General features: G+C 32.6%; 1 protein-coding gene across 4 annotated transcripts in view; it reads left to right on the top strand.

Annotated features, from left to right (window-relative positions):
• Positions 1-18,863, top strand: part of LOC145249633 (citron Rho-interacting kinase-like) — a 384,140-nt gene that overhangs the window by 355,619 nt on the left and 9,658 nt on the right. For all 4 annotated transcript variants that reach the window (XM_080111385.1, XM_080111382.1, XM_080111384.1 and 1 more), the window contains 4 exons: positions 3,473-3,584; positions 4,099-4,218; positions 7,996-8,076; positions 16,336-16,417. In XM_080111385.1, the coding sequence (XP_079967511.1) occupies positions 3,473-3,584; positions 4,099-4,218; positions 7,996-8,076; positions 16,336-16,417 (395 nt within the window). The remainder of the gene's footprint in view (positions 1-3,472; positions 3,585-4,098; positions 4,219-7,995; positions 8,077-16,335; positions 16,418-18,863) is intronic.

The raw sequence follows: 18,863 nt of genomic DNA, 5'->3' as shown, positions 1-18,863 counted from the left end.
ACAATTTACCACCTGAAACCAAAAAAAAGCTTGTCAAATCGAGATAGTTAACAGAAGAATCAAAGATAAAGAAAACTTACATTTAACCAATCTTGCCTCAACAATAACTTGCTGCCCAAATACATGCACAAACACACACACACACACACATATACACACACACACACGCTAGCTGGCTTTGCCAGACTACTACAATTACATAAAGTACTTGAAACAAAATGTCTATTCATAACTTTGTTGTAAACTCAAATAAGTCCTACTTATTCATATAACATTTTGCAAATTGTGATACAAATTTATAACAACAAAATAAAAACTTAATTTGCCTCAACAATAATGTGAAGGTAATTTGTTTTTAACTTGGGGACATTCCAGCCCATATCATCAAGCCCTGACACCACCACCCTCAGATGTTTTTTTTATAAACACCTCATAAAATTTAGGTAAAAACTAAGAAATCTGCATTTTCAGCTATATTTGAATAAAGGAACCCATTTTTCAGGAGATTGATTTTTGACTTTCCAAAAAAATGTTTTTTACATGGATGTTTTGCCAAAAAGTGCCCAAAATTGAATGTTCCCGTATCTTGGGCCCCTATATAATTTTTTAAATTTTCAGATTTTGCATTGAAATGCCAAAATTTAAATTTCCCCTTGAATTTTGACCTAGAAACATGCATTATATGTGGTATATCACTTATATGTTCAAAATCAGCAAATTTTGTTCCAAAGTGTGACCAAGATTTTGAAACGTGCCGTGTGCATGTCACTGTACCCAAAGATTATTCTTAGCTGAATGTTTTTAGGTATTATTAGACAGGAACTGCATAAGGAAGTCGTTGTAAATCTTTTCCACAATAACAACTGATAAAGAATACCACAAGCAAAGAACAACTTAACAAATGCCAAAATTCTGACTAGCATAGCTTCGCCATTTGAAAACTCAAATATGACTTGGAATAAAATCGTTATTTGATACACAAATAACTAATATACTGCATGTGGTGAGATTTGTAATGGCAACATTCAATTGGAAAGAGTTCAAATTGTGTGTTTTTGTTCTACTACTCAAGGGGATCATACGTCTGTCACAAATATCACAATTGTCTTCAATTGAGAAATTTTTCCAAAAATACCAAATTTCAGGGTTTAAATACGTCAGAATAATGGTAATGCCAAGAGATACGTTTTGATTTTATGAAAGTTTCATCTTATTTTATTGAAAAAATCCAAAAGTTGTAGAAAAAGCACTACATCCTTTTGTTGCTCAGCTTTGGAGGGCTGAACAGCCTTTTAAAAAGTGCCACAGCGACACATGAATTAGAACAACGTTTTTCCTTATATCTGGTGTCTTTCTAACTATGACTTTTGGATTCCTTACCCTTGAAAACCTCCTTGGATGAAATTTAGGCCCAAGAGGATTATTTTTAGCTTCAAAATTGCAAATTTTCTAAAACATCTGAGTTCCAAAATAGGGTGTTGCAGTGCACAGATTTCTTATTTCTGAACCGAAGCCAATTCTCTGAAAAAATGGGTTCCTTTATTCAAATATAGCTGAAAATGCAGATTTCTCTTTGTTTTTACCTAAATTTTACAAGGAGTTCATAAGAAAAACATCTGAGGGGGAGGGGTGTCAGGGCTTGATAATATGGGCTGGAATGTCTTCTTAGGAATAGATTACAATTTGTTAAAAATCACCTAAGTCCCACTAAAGTAAACGGGAGGAAAGAAACAGTTGAACACAAATGCTAAAAAAATAAAACAAAATGTCTGAAACTATTTGTTATATATTTAAATGACAAGAATCATTGAATTTAAAACAATAACAAATAAGTTAATTAAATGTGCTTTTTCAAAACCAATATGCAAATTAGTTTTGTGACTGATATTACATATACTCATAACTTTATATAAAAGATAGTGCATTTATTGTGTGTGTGACATGGAATTAATTTGAAATCAGGTATTTTGGTTTTATCGTTAGTGTGAAGAATTTGGTTTAACTTTTGTATATAAGCATTTATATACATAAAATCATATTTGTAAAACTGTACAGTGGGTTGATGTAGTTTGCTTGAAGTATTATTGCATATATAAAGTTAATTTACGTAAGACAATACAATGCAGATGTGTAACAGTAAACGCAAATGGAAGCAATTCAAGACAATTTTATGATGATTTCTTGTATTTGCATATGTATTTTTACACATTTTTATTTACAATCATTTAATGAAATTATACATATAATAGTGTAAACTACTAAAACAAACTTTTAAAAGATCCGACTTAATGCTTACTGGTTTCAAATCAGTCATTTTAATCGTATGTTAATAGTTGAAAAAAAAAAAAAAATTAACTGGTGACCCTTTTAAATTGGAAAATAGATTAGAAACATTTAAACAGAAAGTTATTTAAACTGATTTGAAAATATTTTTAGAATTCACGTGTATTAAAGAATTAAAGATTATTTACATATAATATTTTTATAAATGAAGATTTCAAAAAATTACTTTAAAATTAGTTATACTTATATAATAATTTAGTTTTATTTAGTTATACTTATATAATAATTTAGTTTTATTTAAAAAGGACCGAATGATACTGGAATAATAAAATTAGTTTGTTTTAAAAAAGAACTGATAATTTGAGAAAGAAGCATAGTCAAATAAACAAAAAAACTCCTGGGCAATACCGGGAATAGCATATAATGTTTCTACACTTCTATGCTTCATTCTTATCCCTTAGTGACTTCCATTTCCTTCTTCAGAAGGATTTAAGCGTAATGGATATAGTTGCAGACTATGGAATTGTTGATGCCAAGTTCAAATATTCTATCCTCTATTATGTTCATTTTCTAATAATGTTGGAAAAGGTATGAACTCTTAGTTTTTCTCCACAACTCCAGCTAAAGTGACACCTTGTGTTCAATAAATCATATAAAGGGTAGGGCAGAGCAACTTCTTCGGAATATCAATTAATTAATTGCTCTGCCCCCTCCCTGTATAAAAAATTATTTAATGAATAATTGTTTGATAATAAGTTTCAGCATTAAAATACCCCCGCCCCCCCCAAAAAAAAATTGTTGATATGCTGTAAAACAGGCAAAATTTAACAAACTACTTTTTTTTCTTTTTTACCTTTTTCTATTTGGTTTCGTCATTAAATCTCTTTATACTGACTTGTTTTTGCTCCCTGATATTAATCGAAAATTGTTTTTATCACTTTCTCTTATTCTAGTATGTTTTATAAAATTTAGTATGAACACATTAAACAATCAGATTTTTAGGAAAGCCCCTCCCCCATTTGTTTTTTTGAACAAAAACAAATATAATAAATTTTTTAAATTTTACTAATTTTCTCTAAAATTCAGCAAAAGTTTTGATTCATGGTTATTTACATTATTCAAATAATAGGGAACCATGTTTTTTTTGTTTTGTTTTTTACTGTTTTTGTTTGTTTTTTTGTGTCTTCAGGAATTTAGTTCTTTGGCTGAACCCTGCAGTTGTGTTTGTATAGCAGAAAGTTTTGCTATTATTGGTACTGACAGATTCCAATATATTGACTTTGAACATCCAACATTAAAAGGTAATATTTTTTTTAAATCATGCTTTTCATATAAATAGTTAAAAAAATAATATTGTTTCACCTGGTGTGTTTATTAATTCACGTTTTTTTTTTAACTATAAAATGTGTTTGTAAATTTTAGTTTTTGATTTTCCATATTTGAATACTGGTTTACAATTACATTTAATATTTTTAACAATCCTATCAACAGATGTCAATTTTTCATATTCAATTTTGTTTACATAAATTATTTTAGTAGCTTTCAATACTTGATATAATTCCAAAGATTTTTTGCAAGCTTGATCTTTTTCTTTTACGAGATAGTTGATTATTATCCTGTTGTAATTTTTTTAATAGATCTCCATGTTTAAAAAAAATATATATATTGTTATAATTTTAGGAATATTTTCTATTATAGCGTTTATCTATTTAATTCTTTCATGAATATCCAACGTATTTGAGCTATAATTCCAATCAATATTTTTCCTTTACCTAGCACAAATAATTGAGTGAATAATTTTTTGTTTTCTTTCAGATTATGTTGACAGCAAAGATGTTTCTTTGACCTTTGCTGCTAAAAATAAAAGTTTTCCATTAGATGTGCTGAAAATTTCCCCTCTTGGAGCCCCACAGGAATTTCTGTTATGTTTTAATGGTAGGTGAAACTTTTGCTGTTATACATCTTTCTGTCCATTCATGGCCCAGCACTAATTTGTTCCAAACCTCATTTTAAATTTTCTCTACTTCATTCCATAATTCTATCAACTACTCAAATTGTCTCTACTCTCAACCTTTCTAGATATGACACAAAACTGCATCCTGTAATGAGACCTGAATTATATATATATATGTGTGGTTGTGGATGCTTGCTTTCAAGCGTTTGGGTCAGAGTAAATGAATTCTCTCTTCATGATGGTTAATAGTTGTATTGATGGTAATCTTTGTAGTTTTGTAAGTTTGGACTGGTTGATTTTGTTAAAAAAAAAAGTAAATTAAACTAAGGAATATCCTGAATTTGAGGTGTTTATATTCATTTTTTATTTTTTTATTTTGTTCTTTCTTTTTGTCTTGATGTATTGACATTAGGGATGGATTCACTCTTACAGGGAAGCAACTCTGTTTCAATTATTCTCTCATTATTGATACCTCAATAAAATATATGTTATGGAAATGCTGATACCAAGTCTTATACTACTACTACTACTGATAAAAGAATAAATGAAGAGCATAATAATTAAAATACATAAAATAATTAAAAAATATTAAAATACTAAATTTGGCAATAATTCTGAACACAAAAATCATGATGGACATTACGAATTAAAAAAAAAATAATAAAAGCTTAATAAATGTATGAACTATTGTATCTACCCTAATATAGTGTAATAAGATTATTGTAATATGTAGTTCTAATAGTATTACAATAATAATACTAAGAATATAAGGTTAAAATTATAAATATTATATTGTATTATAATATAGTGTCCTAAAGAATATACCATAACAACAACAACAACGAAATAACAAGAGTACTACTATTAATAATATTGATCTTTATAGCAAGTAATATTAAAAATAATAAAAACAATACTAAAAATGAACTTCTAAAAATAATATGGTGAACTTCTTTGATTGGAAATAGTTGGATAGTTAGGTTTACATATATATATATATATATATATATATATATATATATATATATATATAAAGCTGAACATCTGTGTGAGTGTGTGTGTCTGGTCACAAATAGGCTCCTATATGGTTGACGATTATAGAAAACTGATCACATATAGTGATAGAAGATGTATCGAGACATAGGAATGGGTATGTTTGATCTGGCATAATGATGATTCATTAAAATTGTGGGGTTTGCGTACACGCCTGGTCCACAAAGTATAGAAATAAAAGATTTAAAAATTAAAAAAAAAACGTTTACAAGTGTTTTTGATATAGATGTACATAATAATACTTTGATAAGTATGTTTTAACTTAAATAGGGATGGTATAATAAAATTGTGGGGTCTGCATTCGCGCCTGCCCTCCATAGAATGGAAATAGGCACAAACTTTAATAAAGACTTTTCATATCTATCTGCGTAAGTATACTTTGATAATTATGTTTCAGTTTGAAGAAATATGGTATAATAAAATTATGGGGTGTTCGTTCATGCCTGACCTCTATAGAATGGAAATATGTCACAAAGTTTAACAAGGTTTTTTAATATAGATCCACAGAATATTGTGATAAGTGTTTCAGTGTGAACAAGTATGGTATAATAAATTATGGGGTTTATCTATTTTATTTTTACTTTCATCATATTTTGCTTTGGTTTTGATGCCCCCAAATTCGAAGCTATCTCTTTACAACCTTTCCTTTTCATAAACTATCATACTTTCATAAATCAGAGTCCATTTTCTGTAGGCTGTTTTTGAACCCAGTCAACGACGGATACTTTTGTTAGTATATATATATATATATATATATATATATACAGGGTGGTTGCTAGAAAAGCGGAAAATTTGTCAAACAACAATTTATTTTTACAAAGAATAATTTTTACAAAATTTTTCAAAGACAAATGTTATATTATACTCAAAATGTCGTCCGTTCACTTCACTGCATCGTCAAACAACAATTTATTTTTACAACACTCACACGACACCGATCAAAAAATAGCAATCACACATTTTATTCATGATCTAAGCTGACTTTCAAATTTCCCGCGACCACCCTGTATAATCATCCAACTTTTCTTCATTTATATATATATATATATATATACTAGACTACCCGTGACCCGTTGGGTCAGTATGTTATATTAGCTATGGAATTAATGTATGAGCGTAACACTTGTGATGTAAAGAAAATAGTTTTTGTGACATAGCAGAAACATTTCTATGAAAGTATATTAAAATGAAAAAAGAATATAGATTTCTATGAGTCGTTCTGTTTATAATTGTTTTTGAAAAAAAAAAAGACTTGCAGCCATTGAATTATAAGTGGTTTGCCATACTTATAAGTAAATGTGCATTGAACAGATACCATAATACTTAAAGTTAAATTCAAATTTTGATATCTTTTAATTTAAACGTGAAAAAAAACCAATGTTTTATTGTCGCGTTGATTATTTATTTGTAACACAAATTAAAAAAAACATTTTCAAGGTTATTTATGTTGGTAGTGTGGAAGAAAATGTATGAATGTTTTTTTTTAAGAAAGGTGTATTAAAAAATGGAGAATTAATAATTAAAAAAAATGAAGGCGGTGGGTAAATTGCCATTGTAAAATGCTCTGATGGTTGTCAACGAGTTAAAGTAGATTTATTTGTAAGAAAATTGCGTTAAAATAACTTAAACGTAATACGGAAATGAACAATGTAAAAAAAATGCAGTAAGTATTAACAATTGTTTATTTGGATAATTTAAATGCGAAAAAAAAAACAATTGGGACGCTGAAAATGTACACAGTAAAACAATACGTTTTATTGTTGTGTTGGTTATTTGATTATGTACGCATGCGCAACCGGAACTCGTAAACCAGATGGTGGGTTACAAGATCATTTGAGTTTTATAATAATATATATATATATATACACACACACACACACACACACACACACACACACACACAATAATGCAACTTGTTTTCTTCATTTATATATATATATATATATATATATATATATATATATATATATAGCCATTTCACAGTCCGAAGGGAAAAAAACCTCACACACGCACAAATAGTAAATGCAATTTTAAATATTTCATCAGATAATTATTTTTTTTCTAAAAGTATCTTAATCTATTTTTAAAAAAAGTAATCATGTAATAGATTTTGTTTATACATTTATTCTTGTTAATAATTTTCCAGTGCAGGGAAAAAAACAAGCTGTCTCTATATCACAAGGTATTTTGAAGATCTCAATTATCCCATTATCAAATTCTTTTATAAAATAAAGTAGTTAAACCTAAGAATTCCGATCTTATTTTTTATCATTTATTTTTTTAAATCTCGTCATGTTATAAATCTAGTTATCAGTCAATTATTTAAAAACATTTGTCAGAAATGTTAAGCAGAAAAGATGTTTGTATCATTATCCATTATTCTTTTGATATTCTCAAAATTGGTTCGTAAGTTTTTCATAAAAAAGATTTGTATCAAGTTATCTGATCACAAGTGCAGAAAATGATTATGCCTAATTTTTCAATAAAATTCTAATTCCCTAGGAGGCTAAAATGCTTACTCAATCGATCCAAAACTCTTCATTTAAAATGGACTAAAAAATGTCCTTAAAATTGGTAAAGAAAAATTCACAAATATCTTAAAAGTTCACTTGATGTATTTTCCTATTTTTTAAAAGTTTTGTGTTTTCAATGTGAGGAATAAAACTGAATGAGTTAAACCAATTTTTTTTTTGTCTTTCTTTCAGAATTTGGTGTATTTGTTGATTCAAAAGGGACGAGAAGCCGAGCGAATAATATGCGATGGAGTGGATTGCCCTTAGCATTTGGTAAAATTCTCTTTATTTATATACAAACATTTATATATATATATATATAGAGAGAGAGAAAGAGGGAGAGAATTATTTGTTTGACTGTTACAGAACCCAGTACATGGCAATCATCAAGAAAGACCTGTTCGTCTAATGGACGTAATTCTACTTTTACTAAGAACATTCAAGTAAATGTAAGAAAAAAAAAAACCAGCAACAATAAAATTTCTATTATATTTACTTTTTTTTTTATTGTTTTTACATTAAATTAAGTAGTTTAAAAAACATTTTTTGTTTGAAATAGATAATTTAAAAAAAATGTTTTTTATTTTTACATTGTTTTTTACATTTACGTCAATGTTCTTAGTAAAAGTAGAATTCCATTCGTCAGATGAACAAGTTTTTCTTCATGATTACCCAATATGTTAATAGAAAATTTTCAATTCAATAAAGTTCTATTTGTCAAGGAACCGAATGAAACCACTGAAATTTTCGTCAGATAACATTTGGAGTCACTTGGGTCAAATTATCAATTTCAATTTGAAAATGCAATTGAAAATAAAGATCTATATCAGGATTAAATATAACTTTCTTACGAGTAAAATTTTATAAAGAATCCAATAGTGGTATTTTTTTTATAAGGGTTTTTACATTAATATAATATTGGACCATACAGCGAAAGTATAAATTGTAATATGGAATTTATTGTGTGCATGTGTGTATATACACACGAGAGACATTCTAAAAGTAATGCTTCTTATTTTTTATTCTGAACAAATAGAGGATTGCAAATTGGATTGTTATAATGACTAAACTTATGCATTCATGACCCGAAAGTTTCATATCTCTGTTGCCGATATTGACAGTGTGAGACTCTAAGAAAGCAACCCTGTCATGTCAGAAGTAGAGATGTTCCATTAACTCTTTACTACCAAACTGTATTTTTAAGTCCTCTTTCAAAAAAACACTTGTATAGGAAATATTTTTTATTCTTATGGATTGTCAGTCCAACTTCAAAGTACAGGTCTATGCATGGTTCAACAAGTGAATGAGGTGTTTATGTTCGTGCGTCAGTTGCATGCTAACTTCCAGCACATATGGATTTCATGCTTAAAATTTGTTTATTGCATTAAAAAAATTCTGACAGTAAAGAGTAAAGTTTAAAAAAATAATACATAGGAGGCTTTACTTTTGGAATGATTCTCATATTTATAATCATACATCATTGAGCTATCATACATCATTGAGCTACCATTCAGAAGGTGTTTTTAAAAAAAATTTTTATTTGAAATATATGTTCAGAATTACCCTCATATTAAAAGACAAAAATAAAGAAAAATCTGTATGATGTATGTACCCATGATGAAAAGAAATTTTGTATTCCAAAAATCAGGTAAGTTGATGTAGTTTGATTTTTAAATAAGAATATCAAGCTTTATGATTAATCGAGAGGTGATTATCCCACAGTGCCATTTTGAAAATCGTTTAAAAAAACGAGAAAGATAACTTGTGATGTGTGTATGTATCATTATTTGTATATCAATGAGTTGGTGAATCACTATGTGTGTGTACTTGCATTGATGTATGTCTGCGTGTATGTTTTGTTTTTTTAATTTTTTTATCAGTTTGTTCAAGCTGGGGATGAAGCATCCTACTGGATGCCAGACATTCACCCATTATCTCATATATTCCAACTGAGAAATCTTTTTAAGATTCTAATCATCCTTTCAAATGCAATTGTTTGAATTTCTCTTGCACTTGGTTCACTAGGTATATTTGCTAAGTACTTTTGGAAATTCTTTTTCACAAGTCCAGTTGTTCCTATAATAACTGGATAGAGATTTTCTTAAGATTCCAGTTTCTTTTCATGTCATACATAAGGCCTTCGTGTTTTATCTTTTCCCTTTCAGCTCTGTTTAATCCAATATCGTTAGGGGCACTAACTTATACTAAGGTTGTTTCTTTCTCCTTCTTGTCTCATATTACTATTTCAGGTTTAATAGCTCTGATTTCGAGGTACATAGCTGTAGGAATTGCATATGATGGATGATGTATGACTTATTTCCAACTGTTCTTCCTGGTAAACATGTTCCCAGGACTTGCTGCTGCATTCAATATTCAACATTTTACAGATCGTTCAGTGAAGGTAGTTGCACACTCCATTGTGTTGCATCCTATAGTAGAACCTTACAGCTGAATGTTAGGTGGCTTACACACTCCACTTGTGTGTGGCAGAACCTGTACTTGTTGTTATGGCTGAGACCACTCATCTTTTTAAAAGCATTGGTCATTAAGCTTTCATTTTGGGCAATCATTATAATCCTCTCCTGATCATAATAGAATGATTTTCTTTTTAGCCAGCTTATAGAGCATTCTTTATCTATATAGTCCTGAGTGAATTCATCCCAAAAATACTTGGCATGCTGTTGGTCGATCCATTCTTTCATATTTTTTTCCAATGTGTTTTGGAGACTCTTTTGGGTTATTTCCTAAGCAGACTTGTTTTTGTATTCTGTCTCATTTGTAAGACAGCTTTTGTCTAAAATGTTTGACCAGTTTAGTGATAGATGCTTTTCTGCTGACTCTTATTTCATGATGCTGATGTGCCATTATGAGGTTTAAAAGCTTATCAGATATTGCCCTGTGCTTACAATAATGGCACAGTCCTGATAGTCAATTTCTGAGAGACCCATACCTTCTGCACTTTTGGGCAGATACAGTCTCGGCAGACACTGGTTTCCATATGTTATTCTGTACAAGGTGGAATGATAAAATTGTTGCCCGAGAAAAGACAACATAATTTCATTTCCGTTTGATGAAAACTGGTTTTCGCATTTTGTTGCAAACTATCTATTTGGCCAGTTGTGGACAAATCTCAAGAGTGATAGGAGCCTTCTGTCATATCTGAAAATGACACCATGTTCAACGAGCCCAAGTTATGACAACAGAACCATTGCCAGCACCCTCAAAATGCATCACTGGATTATCACATATAAAGTTTCCGGTTATGGTCTTTGGTGTTGTTTCAAGTGAGGGTCACATCATGCCACCTCACATCTTCGAAGTCAGCTTGAAAATCAACACCAAAGTGTACCTGGATGTGTTGAAGAGTGTGATGATCCCCTGGTGCAATCAAGTGGCTGCTGGTAGACCCTGGGTGTGGCAGCAGGACTTAGCACTGACCCATAAGTCCAAAGAGACTCAGGCTTGGCTTCAGAAGGAGTGCTAGAACTTTTTACCCTTCTGTCACTGCTCTCCTCCCCATCCTCCTCCGACCTGAACCCACTAGACTACTTCATTTGGTCATACACTGAGAACATCAATATGATCTCCCACAACACTAAAGCCAGCCTGATTGCCACCATCTACAAAGTATTTGCCAAGCTTGTGGAAAAGGCATACTCCCAGTTCTGGACCCATATTGAGGCTGTGATTGAGGCTGAAGGAGGCTACATTGAATAGATGTCAGCTCTACTACACAAGTTACCTGAATTGATTTTTCCAATAAAAGTTTTAAAATAAAGTTGTAATGCTGACAACTTTATCGTTCCACCCTGTACAGTGTCAACATTTTCCGTGTTTTAGTGTCTAGTCTGTTTATATCCCTTTGTGGCCAGTCAACAGTGCCAAAGCTGTATGTTATGGCATTGTTGCTTAATGGCAATAATCTTATTTTTGTTTGTAAGCTCTGTTTTACAGATTTTCCTTACACAACAAATATATATTTACTGCTAATTTTTCTGTAATTTTGATGTATTGAATTCTCATCTATGCCAAGTGATTTGCATTTTTCCTGCTCTTTGATATTAGTATCTTCATCAAACTGTATGTTTTCTGTTGGGACCTTCTTCTCAGAAGATAGAACACTTCACATTTGTCCAAACCAAACTTCATTCTGATATATCTGGAGAATTTATGTACAACCTGCACGAGTAGACTTCAGTTAGCGTCTGAGTTATAATTCATCCATGAAAAGCAGATGGTTTACTCTTTTGTTCAGGTCTTGTTGGCGGCCTTGGCTCAGATTGTAGGCACTCTGGTTTTTATTGAGTACTTGTACTTGTTTCGGCTATCACCGTTGATCGGTTGAACCAGCTCCACCCATTGTGCTAGTGTCACATCTCGAATTGAGGCCGACCACACCTGATGATCCAATGCCACAGCACCCGTGAACATGAGCCATTCACGGTTCCAGCAGCGTAGATCGTACAGGTGAGGACCCAGAATCAACTCAGTCTTGTTTCACTGTTCTGATCCAAGTCTTCAGCTGTCCACTGCAACGTTTCTTCCAGCCTTGCAACGGGGCCGAGTCGATGGCCTCCTGGACGACATTGCCTGGTTGACGAGGAAGGGCATGGCTAAACCAGCGTAGACGCCTCATGAGGATGGCTTTTGCAAGAGGAGATGTTTTATTGAGTAGCTTGTTTAAGAGTAAAAAAGATAGGAAGATTCCTTTTCTGATCTTGATGTTAGGGATTTTTACATTTCTGTTAGTGTGACTTAATACCATGGTTGTTTACCACATTTTATTGGATCTTATATAAATCAAGACATGTGTACGGCACACTATCATACGTTGTTTTGGTAATCAATCCAAGCCATGTTTAGGTTCTTCTGCCTATTCTTACATTCCTCAAGGATGGTCTTATTAATCAACAACTGGTCCTTGATGCATAAACACTTCCTCCTACTTGTTCATTTTTCAGGTATCCTCGAGAGGAGATCTGTTGATAGATGCTGTCTTCAACCAGGCTTATAGGTCATAGTGAGACAGCAGATGGGTTTATACTTACTACGGCATTGTGTTTCACTTGTTTTGGATATGAGGGTTGTATCCCTTTTTAGGAACAATGTCGGTGCGACCTCTTCACTCCTTAATAGTCTGCAACTGCTATAATGACTATGAAGTGCTGTTTGTTACTTAAGCTAGAAATTGGGTAGGTTGTCTATGCCAGGATTTTTGTAGTCCATTCAGCTTTATCATGCCAGCTGTTATTTCTGGAATTTGTTTTTTCATTACTAGGATCCATCTTCATTGTAGGATCCATCTTCATTGTAGGTACACTCATTTTCAAACAGAAGCCTCCAATAATCCTCCTGCTCTTTCTTTTTGGGTGGCTTTTCTACTGTTATTATATTCCTTATTAAGCTTAGTTGTGCATTTTGTTTAAACTGTTTATTTTCAGTTTCACCATATTTTTTTTTTCTTTTTGTTTTTTAATTCTTTTGTCACGGGTTGGGATCCTGCCCTCATTCCCTCGCTGTTCTTCATCTTCCCACATTTTGTCTCATATTTTCTATTGAGCTTTCTGATGACGTTTTTCAGTCATCCATGCACTGCAGGGGTGACAAGGAATTGTTTATTTCAGACGATTCCTTTCTACAAAGATTTAGCTGATTTTGGAGTTTCTATTTGCAATGTAGTATTTGTTTCTGTGCTCCGAACTACTATTGGTTTTGTTTTTGGAATTTAGATACAGGTTTATTTTTTTTTTTATAATAACGTAGAGTCCTGCAGCATAACAGATCTTGTTCAGCTTCCTAAGGGATGTGTTATCTGGTGCAAGTGTCTGAAGAGCAACATTAACCCTTTTTTATCGCTGCCCTGGTTGTTTGTAATTTTGGCTGCTGAGATCTTTCCTCCAACCCCATCTTTTGGATTTCCTTAATGGTCTTATGTGACTCCTCTAAGGACAACTGATCATCATTCAGTTCCAGCAGTTCCTGAAGTAGTGGTGCTAGTACAGGTGTTAATAGTCACAAGGAAGAACCAAGATTGTTTTAGTTTTTTTTCATTGTTAACTGCTGGTGGTGAGAGGGAAGTCATTTAACAAAAGAGATCCTGATGTTAAACTGGATCCCTTTTGAGGTGTCATCGACAGTTTGGGTGAATCAACCCGTGAATGGTGGTGGTGTGGCTCTTGCTGTGCTTCTGAGGTTAGGGTGCATTGGTTGTTGATGGGAATTGTGATTGGCTTTTCCAACGGATTCTGTTTATTTCTAATGAGAGCTGATAGTTGTGTTTATATGTACTCCATCTCAGCCTCATTAAAAACCTTCAGGCTCTTGTGTTGCTGGCAGGTTATTTTTGGGATGGAATAATTTTTTTTTTTTATCTTGGACAGAAGTGGAAGAATATTTCCGTCCAGATCTCTGTCCTTTATTTCTATTTGGCATGTTTTTTTTAGCATATTCTGTAGCCTGTGACAATGTCCACTTTTCTTCCCTCTCGCATCCAGATGCTTATCTTTTTGTTTTCCTCTTCCTTGATAGGAAGGTAGTCATTTTCTGCCTCCTTTATGGCTGCATTTTTAATGAAGGTTATTTTTTCTTTAGTTATATATATATATATATATATATATATATATATATATATATATATATATATATATATTCCCATCTGGGAAATCAATGATCTTAGTAAAGTAACCGGTTGGGTTCTGTTTCTATTCAGGGTTTTTTTTGTTTTTTTTTTCTTGATCATGATTTGATTTGCTGCTTTGCTCCACTTTTCAAACTTTGAGTTGTGTTAGCAAAACAGTCCATGGCCAGGCTTTTAAGCCTCTTATTTTTTGTTGCCAAACATGATGGAGATGGGGGTCAGAACCGCTACTAACAAGGCCTGATGCCTACCTTGGTTGGCCTTTGTCATGGCTGGAGTGCCATTTCAAGAGACTAGAATGTTTGCAACATTATTTGCCTCTTCCTGCCAGGTGTATAAACAGGCTGAAGAGTTCTTTTTCTCCTGCAAGTATGTAAATAAAAAAATTTCTTCATATTTTTATATATGATTCCGCATCATCAACAGCTTTTTATTTATTATTCAAAGTTGCTCTCTATTAATAAAGGGAGATGTGCTGGATAGCCTGTGGAGACAATTTTTTTTTAAATATTTTGTCTGGGTTTACTTCATATCAGAAATATCCTCATGTCAGAGTCTCTGACAAACACCTATACAGAGAGACCAAAGACACCTAAGGATGGTGTCTAGTGGGCATTCAAGTTCTTTCCATTTATATGTGAGAAGGGATATGTTTACTGATATTTAAGTATCTGTTTGGTGATTCATATATATGAATATTTGTATGTATGTGCAAATAAGTGGTGATGTGTGTGTGTGTGCTTAAAAATGCATTTCTATGTGTATGTATCTGTACTGGTGTATATAATCTCTTCTGTATTTTTATATGAGCACTGATGTATCTAAGGTCTATGTTCTTTTTACATTATTCATTCTTATTTTTATATCTATTTGGAGGCATATTGCTATGTGAACTTCTGAAATCCTATGCATAGGTTTATATATGTATCTACGAGTGTGCCATTTTATATTGAGATATATGTATCTACGAATGTGCCATTTTATATTGAGATGTGCATCTAAGTTATGATTATCTGTAAATTTAGATGCATGTGTGTGGTTGCACATCAGCTGATATAAACACATTCGTGTATGTACATGTATGATAGATGAATTTTCTTGTCTTTTAGTATATAATTGTACAGTTGATTTGTATGTATTTGCGTTCTAATATGTATATATGTATGTTAGTACTGACTATTTATTTGCAATACATTAACGCCTATAATTTACATGGTTTTATGTTTTCCATAATCATATGTAAAGAAATGCATCATCTTTGCTGGGAAATACATTTTAAAGTGTAACGAAAGCATACTTGGAATAATCATATCATACTAGCAGGGAGACCCGTTGTTACCCGGATTTAATGTTCCCTACTTTCAATACTTTTATTGAACTTAATATTGAAATAGTCATCAAAATTAATGAAATCGCCATTTTTTTTTTTCAAATCAATTGATTAGGGATCTTCTGCTTGTGTGATGATAAAAGTTTTCAAATGCACTTGTGATGTTAGATTGTATAAACGGGTTAACTTTGGTCGAAATTAGACTGTTCTTTCTTTAATCAGATTTTTTCAATTATTAATTTTCGATTCTTATTGGAAGCATTTCGATAAAAAAACCTATATAAGAACACTCCCAGACACCTAAAGTACATTTGGGTGAAATTTGTTAAAAATCAGTTCAGTCATTTCGGAGTCCAGAGAGAACAAAGACACACAGACAGTGACTTTTATGTATAAGTGGAGATATATTCTTTCAACTTTTTATTTTATCAAAAATTTCATTTTTAATCTTTATTTCCTATAGTTTGTATATATAAAAAATAAAATGTGATTGCATAAAATAATGAAATGATTCTTTATAAATCTGTAAATGTTTTAATTATTTTTTTTGTTTTTTTTTTTTAAGATTACCATGACCCATACTTATTTGTAACATATTTTAACTGTGTCCAATCCACAATGATTCCGATGAACAGAAATGACATCAAGTAAGTAAACATGTTTCCCAAATCATCCATAACCTCATTTGTATTTTTTCATAACTAACTGGTAAAAATTACCAAGTTTTTTGTAGGAAAAAAATGTGCCACACAACAATAATTCTTGGTAACTACAATAAATATGATTCAAATTTTCTGTTATGCAAACTTGTTGAGGAAAAGTTTAGTGAAAACAAACATAAAGTTGGTCTATTGGAATTTTAAGAATGTGAATTGATAATTTGTATTATTGGAACTAATATTTTCATGTTGGTTATTTTTTTTCATGATGTTCCAGCCAATATAACCTCCAAGAAGCTTCCTTTAAGACTGCTAGCAACCACTGTTAAAAGAGTAATAAAGAATGAGAGAGAGTCGTATTCTCAGTCAAAGTTTAAAATAACTGAGCAGTGGTTTGATTCCTATTTGTTTTGGCAAATAACAAATGGGATCCTGAACTATATCCTGTCCTATACACCAACCATCATCAATGGACCTGAGGTAATCTTGTCAGTTAGATAAAGGCAAACTCTGTACCAAGAACTTTGCAGCAAATTCTACTCTATGCGATCAGGGATGACCCCCTACTCCCCCGCCCCATATTCTATTCTATGTCTGAAAACATGCAATGCAACATACAAATATCTATGTGTGATGTTGCCAAACTTATCAAAAACCTTGATTCCAGTAAAGCAACTGGCCCTGATGGCATTCCTATTATAGTGCTGAAAAAGCTTCAACCAGAACTAGCTCCCATACTTACAAAGCTGTTTAAACGTTGTCTAAAGGAGAAATGCTTCTCAACACCCTGGAAAACTTCATCAGTCTATATTATTTTAATTGGAATTCATTATTAAGATGAGTTTTATTAATTTTATTTATTGCGGACAATTGTCCTCATCTTTTTATTAGTCGTTTCATGACATTTCGGCCAACTATTCCTCTAGCCTTCGTCAGGTGGTAACTGCGACGGATAGAAACTCTGAATCTCCTGACTGCATTCACTGCAATTACTGCCTTCCATAGTTGTTGCCGTCTCACCACGTTTTTTGGCCAAGTAAGCCTCTGGCTGGCTTTGGGTAGGATTGAAACCACTATCTTCAGACAATTCTCACCTGGAACCGTAGAGATTCAACATCTCTATCAACTGCACCACAGGCCCCGTCTCTATCAACTGCGCTTCGGAGCCTGTGGAGATTCAGAGTTCCTATCCGTCGCAGTTACCACCTGACGAAGGCCAGAGGAATAGTTGGCCGAAAGGTTATGAAACAACTAATAAAACGATGAGGATAATTGTCCGTAATAAATAAAATTAAAATTCATCAGTCTACTCCATATTTAAAAATTCAGGTGATTGGTCATCTCCATCTCAGTACAGACCAATAAGTCTCCAGTGCATCATGAGTAAGTTGCTTGAATCTGTATTGAATAGAGAAGTGGTCAACCACCTCAGCAAAAATAACCTACATACAATATGGTTTCCGTTTTTCTAGATCTACGAGGGGCGTGCAATAAGTAATGCCCCTGACCCACTACCAGTTGTCTGATCTAGCTGAAATTTTGCATGTGCAATGATTTATATCTCTACGGGTTATGTGGTAAATTATAGCTCTGGATTAATTGTGGTTTCTGTTTTACAGGTGTTTGAACTGAGTCAGGTGTGAAATGAAGCCTGTTGAATGTCGAGCAGTGATCTGGTTTTTGTACTTGAAAGGATGTACACCACAGGAGACTTTTGATGAAATGAAAGAAACTTATGGTGATAATGCCCCATCATGTGACCTTGTAAAACGCTGGCATCGTGAATTCAAGCATGGTCGGAAGTCTGTGGAAACGGCTCCCAGACCTGGTCGCCCCCCCACTTCTGCCATTGATGAGGCATCTGTCCGTCAAGTTGAGGCTGCCATTTTGGAAGATCAGCACATTACTATTTGCCAAATAGCTCAAGATGTCAAGATTAGTACAGGATCTGTGGAAACTATCATTCATGACCATTTGCATATGCATAAGGTTTCTGCCAGATGGATTCCCAGGTTGCTCACACCATTCCAGAAGAGAGAACGTGTCGGGTGCTCGAGGATGAATTTGGAGATGTGCCAAGAAGATGAGTCAAAGTTTTTCAAAAGACTGATTACATAGGATGAAACCTGGGTTCATCACTATGATCCAGAGATCAAAGCCCAGTCAATGCAGTGGAAGCACTTGGACTCACCACCTCCAAAGAAGGCAAGGGTGCAGTCTTCTGGGACCAGGATGGAGTAGTGATGACAGATTTCCTGGCAAAGGGTACCACAATTACAGGAGCCTATTATGCTTCACTTTCGAGGAAATTAAGGAAAGCTATCAAAATCAAGAGGCGGGGCAAGATCAGCAAAGGTACCCTCCTCCTGCAGGACAACGCTCCGGTCCACAACTCGCTTGTAGCTAGATCAGAAGCACGGGCGTGTGGTTATGA

Source organism: Euprymna scolopes, chromosome 28 (assembly GCF_053919585.1).
Source record: "Euprymna scolopes isolate OS-2025 chromosome 28, ASM5391958v1, whole genome shotgun sequence".
Lineage (NCBI taxonomy): Eukaryota > Metazoa > Mollusca > Cephalopoda > Sepiida > Sepiolidae > Euprymna > Euprymna scolopes.
This window is presented reverse-complemented; position numbering and strand designations above follow the sequence as displayed.